Source organism: Rhinolophus hipposideros (assembly GCF_964194185.1).
Source record: "Rhinolophus hipposideros genome assembly, chromosome: 21".
NCBI lineage: Eukaryota > Metazoa > Chordata > Mammalia > Chiroptera > Rhinolophidae > Rhinolophus > Rhinolophus hipposideros.
Window position 1 is genome coordinate 47,326,298 of NC_138067.1, and position 22,589 is coordinate 47,348,886.

Genomic DNA, 22,589 nt, shown 5'->3' on the forward strand with positions numbered 1-22,589 from the left:
TCTCCTTGAATCAACAGCAAACCTTTTTCCTTTATTGTACCACCAGGTTGAAGATAGATAAATCTGATGCTCGAATCCAGAAGCTGCTGAAAGAAATCAAAGAAAGCAACCCACGTCTGACAATTGAGAGAGATAATCAAGATCCAAAAAATAACAGACCTTCTTCTCATGACTTTATTTTCTGAATTCTCTGGAGTCATTCATTCATTCTCCAATCAAGTCTTCAAGACTTGACTCCAATCAAGTCTTCAAGACTCCAACAGATCTTCAACGTGATGGTGAACTTCCTGTGTGCATCTCAGTGATGTTAGTATTGGGCCAAATGTCATTTTGGCCTTAGTTGTGTCTTCAGCTTACAAAAACATGTACAAGTCACTTAATGCTGTTATGGATGAAATGTCTGCATCATGAGTATATAAAGAGAAATAAAGGTGAAAGCATTCATGAAGGAGGTTGTGTTTATTAATGGATTCTAACTAAACATAGAGGTCAATCTATAACCCATATTATAGAAGGTTGAAGAAAAAGGTAAGTATGATGGTCCAGTGAGGATGCCGTAAGAGCCACAATGTGCAAGACATCAGGGAGGAGACTTTGGCATCCACTGGATTCCTGCCATCCCAAACAGAGGGAGTTCTTGGACAGAAAGCCAAATACAGAGGGTGCCAAAAAAATGTGTACACATTTCAAGAAAGAAAAAAACTGTATTAAAATTGTAATACTTGATATATACCAATAACAAAAGATGAATACGAGTCATGTGTTTACATATTTTTGGCGCCCCCAGTAGACATCAACTCAACAGATGCTTGAGGGAGCACGACAAAGATACCCTGACCCTCCTTTTCCAAAGCTGTAGCCTCTATCCTCTTGCTCTCAGATGCCACACACACTCTAAGTCCCCTCCTCACTCCCATGACCTATCTCTTAGATACAACCAAGCCTTGGGGTTCTAATAGTGGCATCCTTGATTATGACTATCTGGTCGACCCCTTTCCTGACAACTCTGTGCTTTCTGGGTCTGTGGGAGGGTTGGGAGTGGCCTGTGAACAGCTCTGACCCGGTGCAGCAGGGGTTTCTTTCGGCTGTGCCAATCTTCTGCCAGGAGCCCCGCCAGAAGTATTAGAATCACAGCCCCAAGGCATATCCGGACCAGATTGCCTTTAGTGTAGTACGGGTGCGTGAGATCTGGAGAAGTGAAGAGAAACAGGAGCAGGAGATAAGAACCTATCTCCAGGACACACTCCAAGGCACATCTTTGGTTTCTTACAGCCATATCCATCATCTGAGATCCTATTACACTCTGCTAGCTAGGGCACCAATCTCCTTCCTAGAGGGTCCCTCCCCTCCTCACCAAGGTCAGAATTAGATAAGCCAAATTTCCTAAATATAACCTCTTACATACATTCCCTCCCATGCACAGACACTACCAGGTTATTAATTATGGAAGAGAAGACTGTTATAAGGGGTGAGGAGAGAGATGAATTTATCTTCCTTTAGATCTCCACCTTCCCACCTGACTTATTGCCCAGCTCTGAATTCCATGTGCTAATTTTCCCTCACCCCTTAAAACTTTACACACCAGGGCCCAAGATCACAGTGCTATAGCTTCTGCACAGGGAAAGCCATCAGCTTTAGGTAAAGACATAGGGTGGGAAGGAAGAAGATCCAGAGAGAACCACTTACCAGTTGGAGAGCTTGACCCCTCTGGAAAGATGGTGATATTCCTAGAAGGTTCTGAGAATCAAAAAAGGTAAGTGTGAAGGGATGGGACCATCGCCCCTACCCTTGTTCCTGCCCCAACCTTAAACACACCCATTTGGGAGGCAGAATTCCATGGCTACAAGGACATGAACTGCCAAAAAATAGATGAACCTTGCAAACTTTTTGCCAAGTAAAAGCAGCCAGGCACAAAAGACTATATGTTGTATTAGTCCATTTATGTAAAATGTCTAGAAAAGGTAAATTTATACAGACAGAAAGAAGATCGGTGGTTTCCTAGGGCTAGGCGTGGGAGTTTGAATGACCTGTAAAAGGACACAAGGGAACTTTTTGAGGTGATGAGAGTGTTCTAAAACTAGATTGTGGTGATCATTGTAAAATTAATAAAATCATTGCATTGTAGAAAAGAAGAAGAAGAATATGAACTATAGAGTTGGGCTGTCAAGCCTTGGACCTCAGATACAGTATTTATTAGATGTAGAGCCTCTAGCATATGATTTAACATCTACGAGCCAGTTTTCCCATCTCTATATCATAGATCGATGTGAAAATTAAACTAATAATGATAGCATGAAGCAGAGTGCTTGACATATAGTAAGCACCCCATATATGCTAGCTCTTCTTCTCTTATTCTACAAATATCTCCTGACACTTTCCAGGAGATCAGCCGTGTGCTGTGCATACTAATGGTGCATCAAACACACAGTTCTTGCCCATGTGGAGCTGCCAGACACTGAAGGAGACCAAGAATTAAAGTGACCATTTTGATTCACTGTGAAACTTGCTCTAATAGGTAGTCCACAGGACACTGAAGAAGCACAGAGGACACTACCAATCCAGCCTGCAGTGTCAGAAAGGCTTTCTGGAGGAATTGAAGCCATGGGGAAATGGAAAGAAAAGCAAAGCAAGCAGCTTGGATGCAGAGTCAGGAGAGGACATAAAGCACCCAGAAGAGTATCAATTGACTCCATATGGCTAAGATTAGCATGCAGAATGAAGACAAGACAGGAAGGATCATCAGTGGCTTGTCTAAGAGCATAGAATCTAAAGTCACTGAACAGCAAGCTCTGGCTACATCCTGAGGGTGACCGGGAATCCAGCAGGGTCTTGAACAGAGGGTGGGAAGAATCCCATCAGCGACGTAGGAAGAGCCTAAAGAAAGCTAGAGTTGGGTGAACTCAGTGGAGACATCTAACCTATCCTCAGGGAATTTGTCAAGTTTTTCTGTCTTGAAGGAAAAGGAGACTTTTTCCAGGAAAAGCAAGGGGACAGAGAACTACAGCATGAAGGAAGCGTATTTGCATTGGACCTTGAATGGTGAGAGGGTGTGTGGTGTCCAGGCACCTATGATCCACGTGGGGCTGAAGCACAGGCTCTGCATGGAAGCAATGGGGAACAAGACTTCATACAAGTTTCTGAAAAGGACACACAGATGGCAAACAGACATATGAAGAAATGCTCAACCTCACTAACCATCAGAGAAATGCAAACAAAAACCACAATGAGATACCACCTCACCCCAGTCAAAATGGCTATCATCAATAAATCAACAAACAACAAGTGCTGGCGCGGATGTGGAGAAAAGGGAACGCTAGTTCACTGTTGGTGGGATTGCAGATTAGTGCAGCCACTATGGAAAACAGTATGGAGGTATCTCAAAAATCTGAAAATGGAACTACCTATGATCCAGTAATTCCACTCCTAGGTATCTATCTGGAGAAATCCAAAACTCCAATTCAAAAATCTTTATGCACTCCTATGTTTATTGCAGCACTATACACAATTGCCAAGACATGGAAACAACCGAAATGCCCATTGGTAGATGACTGGATCAAGAAACTGTGGTACATTTATACAATGGAGTATTACGCAGCCATAAAGAAAAAAGAAATCTTAACCATTTGCAACAACATGGATGGACCTAGAGAACATTATGTTAAGTGAAATAAGTCAGACAGAGAAAGACAAGTACCATATGATCTCACTTATATGCGAAATCTAAAGAAAAGAATAAGTGAATGAACTAATCAGAAAGTTTTGGAGACAAAGAGGAAAAACTGAGGGTTGCTAGATGGGTGGGGGGGTGAGGATAAGAGGGATGGTGAGGAGATTAGAAAACAGTCGGTAACCACAAGATGGCCACAAGGTTTTGAAAATTAATTTGGGGAATGTAATCAATAATGTTGTAAAGATTTTGTACGGTATCCGATGGACACTTGTCCTATTTGGGAGACAACCTCAGGGAAGATGTAGATGCCCGATCACTGCATTGTACACCTGAAGCTGAACAATAATAAATGCCAACTATAATTTTATATATATACATATATATGCATATATATGTATGTATATACTTACAAGAAGCGGAGTACAGCATTAGGGATAGAGACAGTGGAAATGCAATGGCTCTGTGTGATGTCAGAGGGATAGTGGATGGGGGGAGGGGGGTTTACACAGTGTGAAGGATATAAATGATGAACGTCTATTACTTTGTCTTGTGCACCTGAAACTAATAAAATAAATAAATAAAAAAAGACTGCATACAAGTTTTTGTTTCTCATTTGTTTGTCTTGTTTTTGGTTTATATACCACATATCAGTGAAATCATAGGGTTCTCTGCTTTTTCTGTCTGACTTATTTCGCTTAGCATTATACTCTCAAGTTTTTGTTTCTCATTTGTTTGTCTTGTTTTTGGTTTATATACCACATATCAGTGAAATCATAGGGTTCTCTGCTTTTTCTGTCTGACTTATTTCGCTTAGCATTATACTCTCAAGTTTTTGTTTCTCATTTGTTTGTCTTGTTTTTGGTTTATATACCACATATCAGTGAAATCATAGGGTTCTCTGCTTTTTCTGTCTGACTTATTTCGCTTAGCATTATACTCTCAAGATCCATCCATGTTGTCACAAATGTTCTATATCATCTTTCCTTAACGCCGAATAGTATTCCATTGTGTATAGACACAGACAATAGTTTAGTGGTTACCAGAGGGTAAGGGGGGTGGGGGGAGGGAGATGAGGGTAAGGGGGATCAAATATATGGTGATGGAAGGAGAACTGACTCTGGGTGGTGAACACACAATGGGATTTATAGATGATGTGATACAGAATTGTACACCTGAAATCTATGTAATTTCATTAACAATGTCACCCCAATAAATAAATTTTTTTAAAAAAAAGACTGCATACAAGGACCACAGCCAAGTCAGAAGAGCAATGTGTAGGGATGAGTCATGCTCTTCCCATCACAGCCTTGGGTCTGCCATCTTTGAAATGGCCACATTACCCAGAATGCTCCTCTGTCCCCAAGCTCAGAGCCTACTTCCATCCCATCCTCCATCCTCAAACCAAGGACTGTCCTGGAAAGACTCAGGTAGTTTTATGACACAGTTTAAAAACCTACAGCCTTAGGTGATGGAAAAGAGAGCCCAGTATTCATACTCCTTTCTACTGAGCTCTAAATGCCTGGTTATATTTTTTAATTTTCTTGGGCACATAAGTACGAGTGGAATTGCTGGTTCATATGACAATTCTATGATATGGTTGTATAACAATTCTTTCTGAGGAACCAATGAACTGTTTTCCACAGCAGCTACACCATTATCCACTCCCACCATTAATGTATGAAGATTCCAGTTTTTCCACATTATCACTAACACTTGTTTTTGTGCTACTGTATAGCCATTCCAGTGGGTATGATGAATTTCATGGTATGTAACTTATAATCCAATTTAAAAATTACAATGTGGGTCAGCAGATCTATGTGAACACAATGGAAGAACAAGCTGATACCAGCCTCTGAGTATAAGAGGCTCCCCTCCCTACCAAGGCCATTTTCTTAACCAGGGACCTTCTATTTCCCAAACCCCCTCAGCCTCCAAAATATTCCACCAAAATATTTCCCAAACCCCCTCAGCCTCCTGTTGAGGGTGGGGACAGTCTCTGAGGGGCTTTTTGGCTAGAACCAGTTCATCAAAGCCTAGTTTGTCCTCACCTATCTGTGATGTAATCAGAGCATGGATATTATTTGTTTTCTGTTATTTCTTTTCCTGTGTGTTTTATTAGTGAATGTTTAAATTTAGAGTCAAACGTGGTGTAGTACACACATGCTGTGGAGTACTACTCAGCAGTAAAAAAGAACACACTACCAACACATGCAACCACCTGAGTGGGTGTCAGGGCATTATGCTGAGTGGGGTGGGGGGGTAATTTCAAAGGTTCCATGCTGTATGATTCCACTCATATAACATTGTCAAAATGACAAAGAAATCAAGACAAAATTAAAGAAATGAAGACAAAATTAGGGATGGTTGCCAAAGGTTAAAGATGGAGGGGAGAGATAATTATAAAGGGGTAGCCTGAAGGGTATCATTGTGGGGGTGGAATAGTTCTGTATGTTGAATGCCGTGGTGGCTGCACTTGTGATAAGCTGACATAGGACTAAACATGCAGATTGTACCAACATCAGGTTTCCAGTTCTTACGTTGTATTGTAATTCTGTAAGACATAACCACTGGGGAAATCGAGGCAAAGCATACATGGAGTCATTTCATACTATCTTTGCAATTTCTTCTGAATCCACATCTCAAAATAAAAAGTTAAAAAATTCCAATCAAGTTATCACGGACACCACAGAAATACAAAGGATTATCCAAGAATACTATGAAGGACTATATGCCACCAAATTTAATAACTTAGAAGAAATGGACAAGTTCTTAGAAACATATAGCCTTCCAAGGCTGAATCATGAAGAACTGGAAAATCTTAACAGGCCGATCACCAGTAACGAAATTGAATCAGTCATCCAAAACCTTCCCAAAATCAAAAGTCCGGAACCAGATGGCTTCACCAGTGAATTCTACAAAACCCTCAAAGAGGATCTAATACCAATCCTGCTCAAACTCTTCCAAAAAATTGAAGAAGACTCAGTACTCCCTAACTCATTTTATGAGGCCAACATTACCCTGATACCAAAACCTGGTAAGGACAACACAAAAAAAGAAAACTACAGACCTATATTTCTGATGAATACAGATGCTAAAATCCTAAACAAAATTGTAGCAAATCGAATACAACAATGCATTAAAAAGATTATTTATCACGACCAAGTGGGGTTCATCCCCGGGGCACAAGGATGGTTCAACATTCGCAAATCCATCAATGTGATACATCACATAAACAAAATAAAGGACAAAAATCATATGATTCTATCAATTGATGCAGAGAAAGCATTTGATAAGATACAACATCCATTTATGATTAAAACACTTACTAAAATTGGTTTAGAAGGAAAATACCTCAGCATAATAAAGGCCATATACGACAAACCCTCAGCTAATCTCATAATTAATGGTGAAAAGCTGAAACCCTTTGCTCTACATTCAGGAACACGACAAGGTTGTCCCCTATCACCTCTGCTTTTCAACATAGTGTTGGAAGTCCTCGCCAGAGCTATCAGGCAAGAGAAAGAAATAAAAGGCATCCAAATTGGGAATGAAGAAGTTAAATTGTCACTCTTTGCAGATGACATGATGCTATATATAGAAAACCCTAAAGACTCCACCAAAAAGCTATTAGAAACAATCAATGAATACAATAAAGTTGCTGGCTACAAAATCAACGTACAAAAGTCCATTGCTTTCCTATATACCAACAATGAAATCTCAGAAAAAGAGATAGAAAAAACAATTCCTTTTGCAATTGCAGCAAAAAGAATAAAATACCTAGGAATAAACTTAACCAAGGATGTGAAGGATTTATATGCTGAAAACTATAAGACATTTTTGAAAGAAATTGAAGAAGACACAAAGAAATGGAAAGACATTCCGTGCTCATGGACTGGAAGAATCAACATAGTTAAAATGGCCATATTACCCAAAGCCATATACAGATTTAATGCAATCCCCATTAAAATCCCAATGGCATTTTTTTAAAGAAATAGAACAAAAAATCATCAGATTTGTTTGGAACCACAAAAGACCCCGAATAGCCAAAGCAATATTAAAAAAAAAAAAAAAGAACAATACTGGAGGTATCACACTCCCTGATTTTTGCTTGTACTACAGGGCTACAATAATCAAAACAGCTTGGTATTGGCGGAAAAACAGACACATAGACCAATGGAATAGAATTGAGAACCCAGAAATAAAACCACATAAATATGGACAGATAATTTTTGACAAAGAAGCTAAAAACATACAATGGAGAAAAGACAGCCTCTTCAATAAATGTTGCTGGCAGAATTGGATAGCTACGTGCAAAAGAATGAAACTGGACTGCTATCTGTCATCATGTACCAAAATTAATTCAAAATGGATCAAAGACTTAAGCATAAGACCTGACACAATAAACTGCATTGAAGAAAACATAGGTACTAAACTTATGGACCTTGGGTTCAAAGAGCATTTTATGAATTTGACTCCAAAGGCAATGGAAGTAAAAACTAAAATAAACAAATGGGATTATATGAAACTGAAAAGCTTCTGCACAGCAAAAGAAACTATTGACAAAATAATGAGGCAATCAACTGAATGGGAGAAGATTTTTGCAAACAGTGCCTCTGATAAGGGGCTAATATCCAAAATATACAAGGAACTCATGAAACTCAACAACAAAAAAACAAACAACCCAATTGAAAAATGGACAGAGGACCTGAAGAGACATTTTTCCAAAGAGGATATACAAATGGCAATTAGACATATGAAAAAATGCTCAACATCACTAATCATCAGAGAAATGCAAATGAAAACCACAATGAGATATCACCTCACCCCAGTCAGAATGGCTTTCATCAACAAGACAAATAGCAACAAGTGTTGGACAGGCTGTGGAGAAAAAGGAACCCTCATACACTGTTGGTGGGAATGCAGACTGGTGCAGCCGCTATGGAAGGCAGTGTGGAGGTTTCTCAAGAAACTACGAATAGAATTACCATATGACCCAGCAATCGCTCTCCTGGGTATCTACCAAAAAAATCTGAAAGCATTTCTCTATAGAGACACGTGTACGCCAATGTTCATTGCAGCTTTGTTTACGGTGGCCAAGACATGGAAACAACCAAAATGTCCTTCGATAGATGAATGGATAAAGAAGTTGTGGTACATATACACAATGGAATACTATTCGGCGTTAAGGAAAGATGATATAGGAGCATTTGTGACAACATGGATGGATCTCGAGAGAATAATGCTAAGTGAAATAAGTCAGACAGAAAAAGCAGAGAACCCTATGATTTCACTGATATGTGGTATATAAACCAAAAAGAACAAGACAAACAAATGAGAAACAAAAACTCATAGAACATAAAACACAGACAATAATTTAGTGGTTACCAGAGGGTAAGGGGGTGGGGGGTGGGTGATGAGGGGAAGGGGGTCAAATATATGGTGATGGAAGGAGAACTGACTCTGGGTGGTGAACACACAATGGGATTTATAGACGATGTAATACAGAATTGTACACCTGAAATCTATGTAAATTTACTAACAATTGTCACCCCAATAAATTTAATTAAAAAAATAATAATAATAAAAATAATAATAAAACTAAAAAAAAAAAATTTCCAATCAGCCAAAGTGTCCTTCAACAGATGATTGGCTAAAGAAAATGTGGTATGTGGTACATTTATACAATGGAGTATTACGCAGCCATAAAGAAGAAAGAAATCTTATCGTTTGCAGCAACATGGATGGATCTAGAGAACATTATGTTAAGTGAAATAAGTCAGAAAGAGAAAGACAAGTACCATATGATCTCACTTATATATGGAATCTAAAGAAAAGACTATGTGAATGAACTAATCAGAGACAGTTTTGGGGACGCAGAGAAAAAACCGAGAGTGGTTAGATGGTGTGTGGGAGGGGGTTGGGGATAAGGGGAAAAGTGAAGGGATTTGGAAGCAGCTGGTAACCACAAGATGGCCTCAGGGTTTTTTTGAAAATTAATTTGGGGAAGGTATTCAATAATGTTGTAAAGATTTTGTTGGGTATCCGATGGACATGCGTCCTATTTGGGAGACCACCTCAGGGATACTGTGGATACCTGATCATGGCATTGTACACCAGAAGCTAAACGTTAATGAATGCCAACTATAATTTTATATATATAATGTGATGGTTCAGTGTGAGGTCGGAGGGATAGTGGATGGGGGGAGGGGGGTTCACAGTGTGAGGGATATAAATGATGAACGACTAAGTATTACCTTGTTTTGTACACCTGAAACTAATAAATAAAAAAATAAAAAAAATTTAAAAAATTAAAAAATTAAAAAAAAATGTGGTATATATACATAATGGAATACTCCTCTGCCATAAGAAAAGATGAAACACTGCCATTAGCAAGAACATGGCTGGATCTTGAGACTATCATGCTAAGTAAAATAAGTGAGACAGAAAAAATGGAGATCGCTATGACTTCACTGATATGTAGGATATAAAACTGAAAGCAACAAAGGAATGAAACAAAGAAACAAAAACTCATAGATACAGACAATAGTTTAGTGGTTACCAGAGGGTAAGGGGGTGGGGGCTGGGAGATGAGGGTAAAGGGGATCAAATATATGGTGATGGAAGGAGAACTGACTCTGGGTGGTGAACACACAATGGGATTTATAGATGATGTAATACAGAACTGTACATTTGAAATCTATGTAACTTTACTAACCATTGTCACCCCAGTAAATTTCAACTAAATAAAATCCTATCAGAAACACACACACACACACACACACACACACACACACGCATGTGCATGACTGCCCACACACTGTGCCTCTTTTGCCATGACAGCCCCCCAACCACTCTCTACCCCACATGTAGGCCCATTCAGTCTGCGTCTTTTCAACATGCTTCTTGTTCCTCGAGACTTGGGTCCCCCCTGAGACACAGAAATGTCAGAGATGTCATAGCCTAGCACATTGTTTCTAAAGGCACCAGCTGTCATCTGATCCACCAGGTAATTCTCAGGCCCGCTAACATTTGAGAGCCACTGACCAATAGACTCAGAGCCTCAGGCATGCAGTACAGAAACCTAGAATTTTATAAAGCACTCAGATATTCTGCACATTAGGCATTACAAACCGACCCCCTGAGGCTGGAAAGAAGGGTTGTGGAGCAGTATATTTGATATCTATTTATTATACCCACCTTCTTTACAGGCAAAAATAAGAGATTTTTAAAATATAGCAAATTTGTGAAAGACACAAGTGAGTTAAATTGAGAAATCTGGAGAAAGGGAAGAAAGCAAAGAAGGGGTCCGTGTGCCTTGGACCCCAGACCCCAGGGTGAATCCTACAGTACTCACCTGTTACAGAGGTAGGTGCTTCTCTGGGTAACTGGCTGGATGTCACAGAGTTCCCTGAAAAATTAGAAAAGGAAAGAATTCTGTGCTCTGTTAGCTGTTGGTTCTGAGTAAATAAATAAATAAAACATTGGCCCACCCCAATTAAATCACTGGGCTACTATGGATGAAAACAGCATTTGAAAGGCACCCCTGGCATATTCTGGGGCTAATTCATAATGACAACCCTTGTCCCTGCTTTTTGAATCTTTGTTTTGCCCTTTTCCTGGATCTCTGTGATACACATCCTTTGTTCCTGGGAGCAAAATCAGCCCTTGTGTCCTGAGAAGTAAGGAAGTAGAAACAAACAGTGCGATAGCTTGGGGGAAGGGGCAAGCATCCCATGGGGGTAGGAGGCACCTAAGGAACAAACGCAGCCCGTCCCTGCTCCCACCACACTGGCCGTGCACCCACCTGCAGCCCACCCCACCTGCCCCACCCACCTGACTAACTTGTACTGTGCCCTGAGACCCACATCAAATGCTGATTGCTTAGGGAAGCCCCCCCTTCTAAGTTCAAACCGCACTATGGACTTCTAAGTGACAGTGCTTCTCACAGTCACAATTATACATGTGTTGGATGTGTTTTTGATTTAAGATTGTTTGCTCTACTAATTATAATATTATATATTTGCATGTGTGTGTGTAAATAAAATGATACTGTACATTGAGTTGGAATCATATGGTATATATCTTTGCACCTATCAGTCCCTCTCGTTGGAACTTCCATCAGGGCCTGTGAAGGCTGAGGAAGAAAAGTTTGATCTGCACCCCCCCTTACCTCTGACCACGAGCTCCAGGGGGTCACTGGGGGCCGACCACAGGTACGGGTCTCTGCTGGAAAAGCTGTAGCATTGGTAGGTCCCGCTGTGGGCAGCAGTCACCGTGATGATGGGGAAATCTGCCCGGTACCACCTCTCAGGTCCCTTGTTGGGCCCAGTGTCCCCCATCTTGTACAGAGCAAATTGGTCAAAACTATATATGCTCCGACACTGTAGAGTCACATCCCCTCCTGGGGACACCACTGGGCTGGGTTGGGCTGAGAGCGAGGGCTTGCCATAAACTCCTGGTAGAGAAGAGACCTCTGGTGTTAAAGACACTGGCAAAAGTCTAGGTTGGGGGTGGGGAGGGGCAGGGAGGTCCCTCCAGTTCCCTAAGAGCTAGGGAACTTTCCAGCTGTATCCACCCTGGAGAATCCACCCTCCCTGCCAGCTCACAAAGCAGTTAAGAGAGCCTGACTAAAGTCATATCGTAGTGCCCAGGCTTAAATACTGGTTCTGCCACTTAGGGGCTGTGTGATCCTGGAGATAAATTGCCCCTACAGCTGTGCCTCAGTGTTTTCTACTCTACAATGAAAGAAACAATATGTATTAAATATTTAGCAGAGTACCTAATGCATAGCACAGCAAGCACTGAAAATATGAAAAAAACAAAATAGCTTAAGCTTACATTGTATTGTAAGCTTGTGTTACAGTGCACAATGGATAGTTACATTGTAAACTTGCATTCAAGTGCCAGATTTCAAGTTCTGTTCCAAGCTCATGACATATATCAATTCATCGAAGTCTCACCAAAACCTATGAATTCATCACTATGAATATCCCTGTTTTATCAATGGAACTAAGGCGCACAATGCAGGATAACTTGTCTAAGACCATGTGGTAACAGGAAGCAGAGCTGAAATCTGCAGTCACTGCGTTTGGCTCCAGGCTCTCTGCTCCTAAAAATGAACCTACACTGCTATATAACTTGACAACATTGTCACTGCAGAGCATGGCTCCACGTCGGGCACACGGTGCTCACAACAAAAGCTGCCTGATAATGCTGGCTCATTCAACAATTGTTTTTCCTTAGCAACTCTTATGTGTCCATCTCTGTTCTGAGAAATAAAATTCCCACCAGGAAGAAGAATAGACAATAACTAAAATAAATAGGTAAACGTGTGGCACACCAGATAGTGATGAGTGCCATTTTAAATTGGGTGCAACTTTAAATAGGGAGGTGAGGGAAATACTTAATGGGAAGAGAGCATTTGGGTCAGTCCCCAAAGCCAACATAAGGTCTGGCAGACCACTGACCATGGGAATTGGGGTGAGGCAAGTGAGCCACTCTTCTTGGAGGCAAATTTAAAGGGGCACAATAAAACCCTCTGTCATCACGATAAATACTATTTTAATGAAATTTTAAATCAAAATTAATGCAAACACATTCACAGTGAAAAAAAGCATCAAGAGTTTTAAGCAAAGAAAGAATCCATCTGTGGCCAGGGGAGCCATATTGAAGACTGAGGCAAAGGCTCCAAACAGTTTTTTTCCACACTATTAGCATAGTTGAAAAATATTGACAATTTCTACAGTAGGTTATTAAAACTCAAAACACTACTTTAAGTTTAAATATTTTATTTATACCCCTCCAAAAAAAGACAGGATTTATTGTCATTTTGACACTTCTGGCTTTCATGGAAACAAACTCATCAATATTTTCAAAATCTATCTTGGAAAATAACCATTTAAAACGCATTGGAAAGAAAAGCATAAGCTGGGACATTTTATTCCATCTAAAAACAAAAAGTGCGTTAGTGCATGAATAGCGGGGTGCACATTTTTCCTTTTGCATCAGGCTGAGCTATGGCTGGACAATCACTGATGGATTCTGTGTTTACTTAAAATTGTCATATTTTGCTCATCATGGATGTTTTGCATTGATTTTGACTTTTGTAAAAAGATAACATTATTGGTAAAAGCACTAACATATGACTTATGTTGATTAAGATTTTTGGGAAATGTCTCTTCAGGTTCATTTCTCCAAAAAATCTTAATCAACATAAGTCATATGTTAGTGATATGTGGTATATAAACCAAAAACAACAAAAGAACAAGACAAACAAATGAGAAACAAAAACTCATAGACACAGACAATAGTTTAGTGGTTACCAGAGGGTAAGGGAGGTGGGGGGAGGGAGATGAGGGTAAGGGGGATGAAATATATGGTGATGGAAAGAGAACTGACTCTGGGTGGTGAACACACAATGGGATTTATAGACGATGTAATATAGAATTGTACACCTGAAATCTATGTAATTTCACTAACAATTGGCACCCCAATAAATTTAAAAAGGCAAAAGATTTTTGGCACCTCTCCTAAATTTAACACCCAAGGCCAGTGCCTCACTGGCCCCACCCAATCCCAACCCCCTAGGCCATTGAATTTACTATCATCATCATCTCCATTTTCACCCTCTTCCAGCCCAAAACTGAGGACCATATAGCCCTGAGGCCACACGTCCAGCTACACCCCACCCCTCTGTCCAGTTACCAGTAGCCACCAGCTCCAGCTTGTCACTGGCGAGAGACCAGCAGGTCCCGTTCTGGTAGAAGCAACGGTAGCATCCAGCGAAGCTTTGTTTCATGGCCGGGATATGGAGGACAGCCTGGTCGTTATACTTCCCAGATTTCAGTTTCTCCAGGCGGTACAAGTCCACGCCTGGGGGCCCCTGGCAACGGATGGTCACTGGACTCTCCAGGGGCACAAGAGAGCTGGGATGGGCCTGGAGGGAGGGCTTGGGGAGCGGGCCTGGAAGGGAAGCAGAGGGTAGTGGAGGAGAGCCTCCAAACAGCACCCTCCTCCTGAGCCCTCACACCCCTACTACCCTCTCAGTGTCTGACCCCAGAGGAGGGATCCCCACTCACAATTCTGAGCTTGTATCACCTGCTCCAGACACAGCCCTGAGGACAAAAGGAAAGGACCAAATGCTAGAACCTTGAGTGAATTCACACTTCCTGCATGCTGGGCATGGTGATAAGACATTTGTATGCTTAGCTTTCTTTCATCATACTTGTTTTCTCAAAGATACACATGCACATAATTGAAGTGAAAGAAGCCAGCCATAAAATGTCACTATTGTGTGATTCCATATATATGAAATGTCCAGAAGAGGTAAATCTGTCCAGAGACAGAAAGCAGATTAATGGTTGTCAGGGGCTGGGGGAAGTGGGGAGGGGACGTTGAGGGGTGAGGGCAGTGGGTATGGAATTTCCTTTGGGAGGGGTGAAATGTCTTGGAACCAGATAGAGGTGATGGTTGCACAGCATTGCAAATGTCGTTAATGGTAAATTTTCTGTTAAGTATGTTACTTTACCATGAGGTTTGTTTTTTTTAAGCCAACAGGGAATTGCTTGCCCCCCGCCAGCTCCAGAACCTCTCCCCCATGCACACACTTTTGATGACTAGATAGAGAATTACCTCCTCTTTGAGAAGGGGATTGTGTGTTGAGTGGGGTCTCTTATTTTTTTCTCCAGGTTTATCAAGATATAATTGACATATGACATTGTGTAAGTTCAAGATATACAATGTATTGATTTCATAAATTTATATATCGCAACATGATTGCCACCTTAGCATTAGCTGACACCCCCATCAGGTCACATAATTACCATTTCTTTTTTGTGGTAAGGACATTTAAGATCAACTCTCTTGACAACTTTCAAGTATACGAGTATAATACAGTATTATTAGCTATACTCACCATGCTGGACAATAGACTCCCAGAATTTATTCATCTTATATGGAAGTTTGTACCCTTTGACCAACATCTCCCTATTTCCCACCCCCGGGCCCTGGAAACAACCATTCTACTCTCTGCTCCCATGAGTTCAGTTTTTTTAGATTCCACATATAAATGAGGTCATGCAATATTTTCTTTCTCTGTCTGGCTTATTTCACTCAGCATAACACCCTCAAGGTCCACCCACCCATGTTGTAGCAAATGGCAGGATCATTTGAGCCAGTGCCATGAGGAATAATGAATGACAAGTTAAATCTATAAACTAGTCCTGATATTACTGAGTCCACATTTTTTAAAAATTATGTAGTGGGAGAAAGTTGTGGCCAATACTAGGAAACTTGTGTTCATTTCCTGGCCCAGCCAAGAATAGACTACAATAACTCAGACAAACACTCCACCTCCCTGAGACCCACCCAACAAATGAATGGGCCTCTTGCTCCAAAATTCACTGCTCACATGGTTAAAAACTTCTTTGTCTCGTAACCCACTTCCTGTCCCTCAGCATTTCCCAAATCAGCCCTCAGGACTCACCAAGGCAGAAGAGGACAGACTGGAATGGGGACATGGTTCCTCAGAAGGGAAGCTGTGCGGGACTGGAGCAGAGACACGGGATGTGAGGAGAATGAAGAATGCTCTCCTCCCTCCCCCGCCAGCCTGGCTTTTCCTAATTGAGACTTATCAAGTGGGAGCTGTTCCTGCTGTAGAATGACTTGCACACAGCTCCAAGGAGCCTCAGTTATCTCTCGTCACCAGCCAAGGTCATACCGTGGGGGCCTATTAAGGGACTGTTCGTATTCTGATACTTCCATAAATTTCCTATCCCTCACTGGGAATATGCAAATCAAAACCACTACAAGATATCACTTCACACCCACTAGGATGGCTATCATCAACAAGACAAATAATAACAAGTGGTGGTGAGGATGTGGAGAAGTTGGAATCCTCATGCATGGCTAATGGGAATGGAAAATGGTGCAGCCACTATGGAAAACACTATGATGGTTCTTCAAAAGGTTAAACATTGAATTGCCACATGATCCAGTAATTCCACTCCTGGGTGTAAACCCAAAAGAATTAAAAACAGAACCTGAATAGATGTTTGCACACCCATATTCATAGCAGCATTATTCAAAAAAGCCAAAAATGAGGGAGAAACCCAAGTGTCCATTCATGACTAAACAAACTGTGGCATATTCATACAATGGAATATTATTCAGCCTTAGAAAAGGAAGAAGAGGGGCTGGCCCGGTGGCTCAGGCGGTTAGAGCTCCATGCTCCTAACTCCGAAGGCTGCCGGTTGTCAGTTCAATTCCTCCAATCCCGCAAGGGATGGTGGGCAGCGCCCCCTGCAACTAAAATTGAACACGGGCACCTTGAGCTGGGCTGCCTCCCGGATGGCTCAGTTGGTTGGAGCTCCGTGCTCCTAACAGCGAAGGCTGCCAGTTCGATTCCCACATGGGCCAGTGCCAGATGGCTCAGTTGGTTGGAGCACGTCCTCTCAACCACAAGGTTGCTGGTTCGACTCCCAAAAGGGATGGTGGGCTGCACCCCCTGCAACTGGCAATGGCAACTGGACCTGGAGCTGAGCTGTGCCCTCCACAATTAAGACTATTTCACCTGTGGGGGTCCCCCTCCCCTAAAGGAGCGAAAGATCGCAGCCCCACCCCGGCCTAGGGTTCCACTGGAGGGGAGAGAACTCCCCATAATTTTTGGTTGTGAAAACCAGCAGAGATTGTAACTAGTGAGACTGAGTGAGGCTGCACTCACAGGTGCTCCCCTTAAAGGGACGGCGCACAGACTTACCCACCAACAGAATCACTCGCTCTGAGCTCCAGTGCTGGGGCAGCAGCTGGAAAGGCAGCAGGGACAAATGATGGCAGTTGAGTTCTCTGGCTTGGGACAGGGGCTGGAGAGGCAGCTTTCTCCTGGACAAGGGAGCTGTTGGAGGCCATTTTTTCTTTTTTGAGCCCTCCACCTTCCTGGGGGGCAAACACAGGCAGCCCTCATATCTGAGTCTCCGCAGTTCATTTGCCACACCCTGGTGATTTGAGACTCAGCTCTGCCCAACTTTTGGGCACACCCTGGCCACGTTCAGTGGGTTTTCCATGCAGTCTGCCTGCCATTGCTCAAGCTGCAGACTTTTCTAGCATCTCTCAAAGTCAGCGGAACCCAGACAAGCAGCATCTGGTTTGAGCATATCCTGTACCTCTGGCTGAGCAGCCCTAAGCCGGCACTAGTGGCAGCTGGCCTTAGTTTGTGGCTGGGCCTCTCAAAGTGCTTCCAAGCACAGCACAGGCAGCAGACATCTGCAGATTTCTTTCTAGCTCCCACTGGGTGCTCCCAGGTGGGGCACAGGCTATGGCTGAAGTGGGCCTACAGTGGATCCCCTCCAAGGTGGTCCTGGTGCTGGTGCCCCCAGTGCCAGCTTCAAAACAAGCTGGAGCATCACCCAGCCACTTCCAAATAGAACACACCCAACGGGCAGATTGGGCAGGCACCAGAGTCCTGCTGAGGCAAATCCTGCTCCATAGGATCAGCCCCTGCACAACAACTCTTCCTCTGTAGTCAAGGCCAATCCTCACAACAACTGAACCCAAGGGTCAGTCCCTCCCATTGATGTGCAGTCATCAACCAAGGCTCAACTACAAGAGGGGGGCACACACAACCCACACAAGGGACACACCTGGAGTGCGTGGCTCAGGTGACCAGAAAGACTGCACCACTGAACCCCACAGCACACCCACTACATAAGGCCACTCTACTAAGACTGGGAGACACAGCAGCCCTACCTAATACATAGGAAAAAACACAGGGAGGAAGCCAAAATGGGGAGAAAAAGAGACATGTCCCAAGTAAAAGAACAGAACAAAGCTCCAGGAAAAAAAACTAAGCAAAATGGAGATAAGCAATCTATCAGACACAGAGTTCCAAACACTGGTTATAAGAATGCTCAATGATCTCATAAAAATGGAGATGGAAACCATGAAAAAGAACCAGTCAGAAATAAAGCATACAATAATGGAAACAAAGAATATATTACAAGGAATCAACAGTAAATTAGATGAAGCAGAGGATCCAACCAGCGATGTAGAAGATAAGGTAGCAGAAAACACCCAAACAGAACAGCAAAAAGAAAAAAGAATCCAAAAAACTGAGGAGAGTTTAAGGGGCCTCCAGGACAATATCAAGCACACCAACATTCACATTATAGGGGTACCAGAAGGAGAAGAGAGACAGCAAAAATATGAAAACCTATTTGAAGAAATAATGACAGAAAACTTCCCTAACCTGGTGAAGGAAATGGATATACAAGCCCAGAAAGCACAGAGAGTCCCAAACTAAATAAACCCAAAGAGGCCAACACCAAGACACATCATAATTAAAATGCGAAAGATTAAAGACAAAGAGAGAATCTTAAAAGCAGTAAGAAAAAGCAGTTAGTTACCTATAAGGGATCCCCTATAAGACTGTCAGCTGATTTCTCAACAGAAACTTTGCAGGCAAGAAGGGAATGGCAGGACATATTCCAAGTGATGAAAGGCAAAGACATACAACCAAGGTGGCTCTACCCAGCAAGGCTGTCATTTAGAATTGAAGGACAGATAAGGAGCTTCCCAGACAAGAAAAAGCTAAAGGAGTTCATCACCACCAAACCAGTATTACCAGGAATCTTAGAGGGACTTCTTTAAGATGAGAGGGGGATTAAGGATAGGTGAAAGGGGAAGGGATTAAGAAGTACAAATTGGTTGTTATACAGTAGTCATGGGGGTGTAAGGTATAGCATAAGGAATATAGGCGATAATATTGTAATAACTAGGTATGGTGAATCCCACATGGGCCAGTGAGCTGCGCTCTGTACAGCTAAGATTATGAACAACAGCTCTCCCTGGAGCTGGGCTGCCGTGAGCAGCCAGAGGTTGGTGTGTGCTGTTGTGGGCTACCATATGCTGCCATGAGTGGCCGAAGGCCGGCGAGAGTTGCCATGAGCCGCTGTGAGCGGCCGGCTGACCGACGACCCTCTGCCTCAGCCAGGGGGAGCACAAGGCTCATAACACCAGCATGGGCCAGGGAGCTGTGTCCTACACAACTAGACTGAGAAACAACGGCTTGAACTAGAGTGGGGGGGAGGTGGAAGAAGGGGGGAAAAAAGAAATACAAAGTGATAGTTACTATAATGTAGGGAATATAATCAACAATGTTGTAAAGATCATGTAAGGTGCCAGATGGGCCCTGGACTTCTCAGGGGGATCATTTCATAGACTGTGTAGATGCCTGACCAATGCGCTGTACACCTGAAGGTGAAGTAGAGTAACACTGACTGTCAACTATAACTAAATATGTAGGTGTATATAGTCACGGGATGTGGAGTACAACATGGGGAAGGTAGTCGATAGTATTGTAACAGCTATATAAGATGTCAGAGGGGTAGGAGCTTGGGGGTGTGTTATCACTTTATGAGGGGTTTAAATGTCTAACTATTATGTTGCTTTGTACACCTGAAACTAATAAAAATAAATAAATAAAAGGGAACAAAATTCTAATACATGCTACCACATGGATGAACCTTGAAGACATCATACTGAGTGAAATAAGCCAGTCACAAAAGGCCACATACAAGGTCAGACAATTAAGTTTGTGAACTCATCCTAGAAAAAGTGCTACATACCTCATTGCTGAATGATCACATTTGAAGTACTCCCCTGGGGAAGCTATGCACTGATACCAGCACCTAGTTCACCCTTCAAAGCAATTTTGGAACTCTTTCTGGAATGACCATCAGAGCTGTCGTTATATTACCCTAGATGTTTTGAATGTCATCAAAATATTTTCCTTTCAATATTTCCTTAATCTTCAGGTAAAGAAAGAAGTCATTAGGGGCCAGATCAGGTGAGTAGGGAGGGTGCTCCAATACAGTTATTTGTTTACTGGCTAAAAGCTCCCTCACAGACAGTGCCATGTGAGCTGGTGTATTGTCGTGATGCAAGAGCCATGAATTGTTGGCAAAAACTTCAGGTTGTTTTTGTCTACCTTTTTCACGCAGCCTTTTCAGCACCTCCAAATAGTAAATTTGGTTAACTGTTTATCCTGTTGGTACAAATTCATAATGTATAATTCCTCTGTTATCAAAAAAGGTCAGCAACATCATTTTGACTCTTAATTTGGACTGATGGAATTTTTTTGGTCATGGAGAATTGGCTGACTTCCATTGTGCACTTTGACGCTTTGTTTCAGGGTCGTATTGGTACACCTATGTTTCATCACCAGTGATAACATGGCCCAAAACATCGTCTTGCCTCTCCAAAAGGTCTTGACAAACTTCAACTCTCCTGTGCTTTTGTTTATCTGTGAGCTCCTTCAGGACCTTTTTTTTTTTTTTTTTTTTTTTTTTAATTGAGAAAAATTTATTAAAAAAAAATAGTCATAGGCTTCCTTTTTGCACACACCTTTCTCATGCCAAGATTTTCACTTAAGATTTTCCTAACTGAATATCATTCTGCCATGAAAAAAGATGAAATAATGCCATTTGTGACAACATGGATGGATCTTGAGATTATTATGCTAAGAGAAATAAGTCAGACAGAAAAAGTACAGAACCATATGATTTCACTGACATGTGGTACATAAAACTGAAAGCAACAAAATAACAAGACAAACAAATTAAGAAACAAAAACTCATAGACACAGACAATAGTTTAGTGGTTACCAGAAGGTGAGGGGGTCGGAGGATGGTGGGTGAGGGGGTAGGAGGATGGTAAGGTGAGGGTAAAAGGGATCAAATACATGGTGATGGAAGGAGAACTAACTCTGGGAGGTGAACACACAATGTGAGATATAGATGATGTAATACAGAATTGTACACCTGAAACCTATGTAACTTTACTGACAATTGTCACCCCAGTAAACTTCATTTAAAAAATATATTTTCCTATTTTTCTATCAATGTTTACTTGGTCTGCTATGCTTCTCATAGTCAGCCGAAAATTTTGACGTACAATTCAATGAAGTTTTGCCATGTTTTCATCAGTTCTACTGGTTACTGGCTGTCTTGACCTCTCTTCATCAGTGACACATTCTCACCCCTTAGCAAAACATTTAATCCATTTGTACATTGCTGTTTTCTTCATGGCATTATCCCCATAAACTTGGACTAACATGTCCCTGATTTCACTTCAACTCTTGCCAAGTATAACAAGAAATTTAACGTTTGCTCATTGCTCTAATTCAAGCTCAGACATTCTCAAGACAGCACACAAAAGCACACAACAATAATGAACTCCACTCAGCAAGACAGCGCCACACGTCCACAAGAACACAGCTGTCAGACACTGATATTTCAAGGTTATGAAACTTTACCAAGTGCATGGTAGCCAGTTCGCGATCTTAATTGTCAGAGCTCATATTTTGTGATTCCATTTATGCGAAAGAACTTCTCCACATCCTTTTGTCAAAATTTATTGAAAGAATTACTTTTAATACCATCTCCAGTTTTTCTCCTCTTCTTCACATCTCCTTTTTTTATTATGGTCTATTTATTTTAATTGCATAATTGAAAAGAGAAATTCATCAAAACTGGGGGCAAACTATAAATCCCCCCTCCACAGATGCTCCCCAAGAGTAACCCTTCTTGTCAAACTGCTTCATTTTGCAACTTTGTTGCTTCACGAAAAACACTTCCTTGTTCAATTTTTGCTGCTCTGAGAGCTCAGCTCTCAACAGCTCCTGGAGTGTGAGACTGAAACACTATTAGGAACTTCTTATTTGCCCTATTTGACTCCTACTTCTTTTTTGGGGGGTGGAGGGTTTAAGGGTTTTGTTATAATGTGGACAACAGAAATGAAGTACATTATGTTTTCATATTAAAACAAAAAATGCTGACGGTTGGATGGCTCAGTTGGTTAGAGCCAGAGCTCTGTACAATGGGGTTGCCAGTTCGATTCCCGCATGGGCCAATGAGCTTGTGCCCTC

General features: G+C 41.8%; 1 protein-coding gene across 1 annotated transcript; it reads right to left on the bottom strand.

Annotated features, from left to right (window-relative positions):
- Positions 1-442: 442 nt before the first annotated feature.
- GP6 (glycoprotein VI platelet) lies at positions 443-16,274 on the bottom strand. The gene is made up of 7 exons (XM_081032836.1): positions 16,155-16,274; positions 14,749-14,784; positions 14,375-14,632; positions 11,841-12,125; positions 11,025-11,078; positions 1,687-1,737; positions 443-1,188 (listed from the first exon to the last, which is right to left on the bottom strand). Exons 1-7 carry the CDS (start codon positions 16,186-16,188, stop codon positions 953-955), a joined length of 954 nt encoding a protein of 317 aa, XP_080888962.1. The 5' UTR covers positions 16,189-16,274; the 3' UTR covers positions 443-952.
- Positions 16,275-22,589: the final 6,315 nt, after the last annotated feature.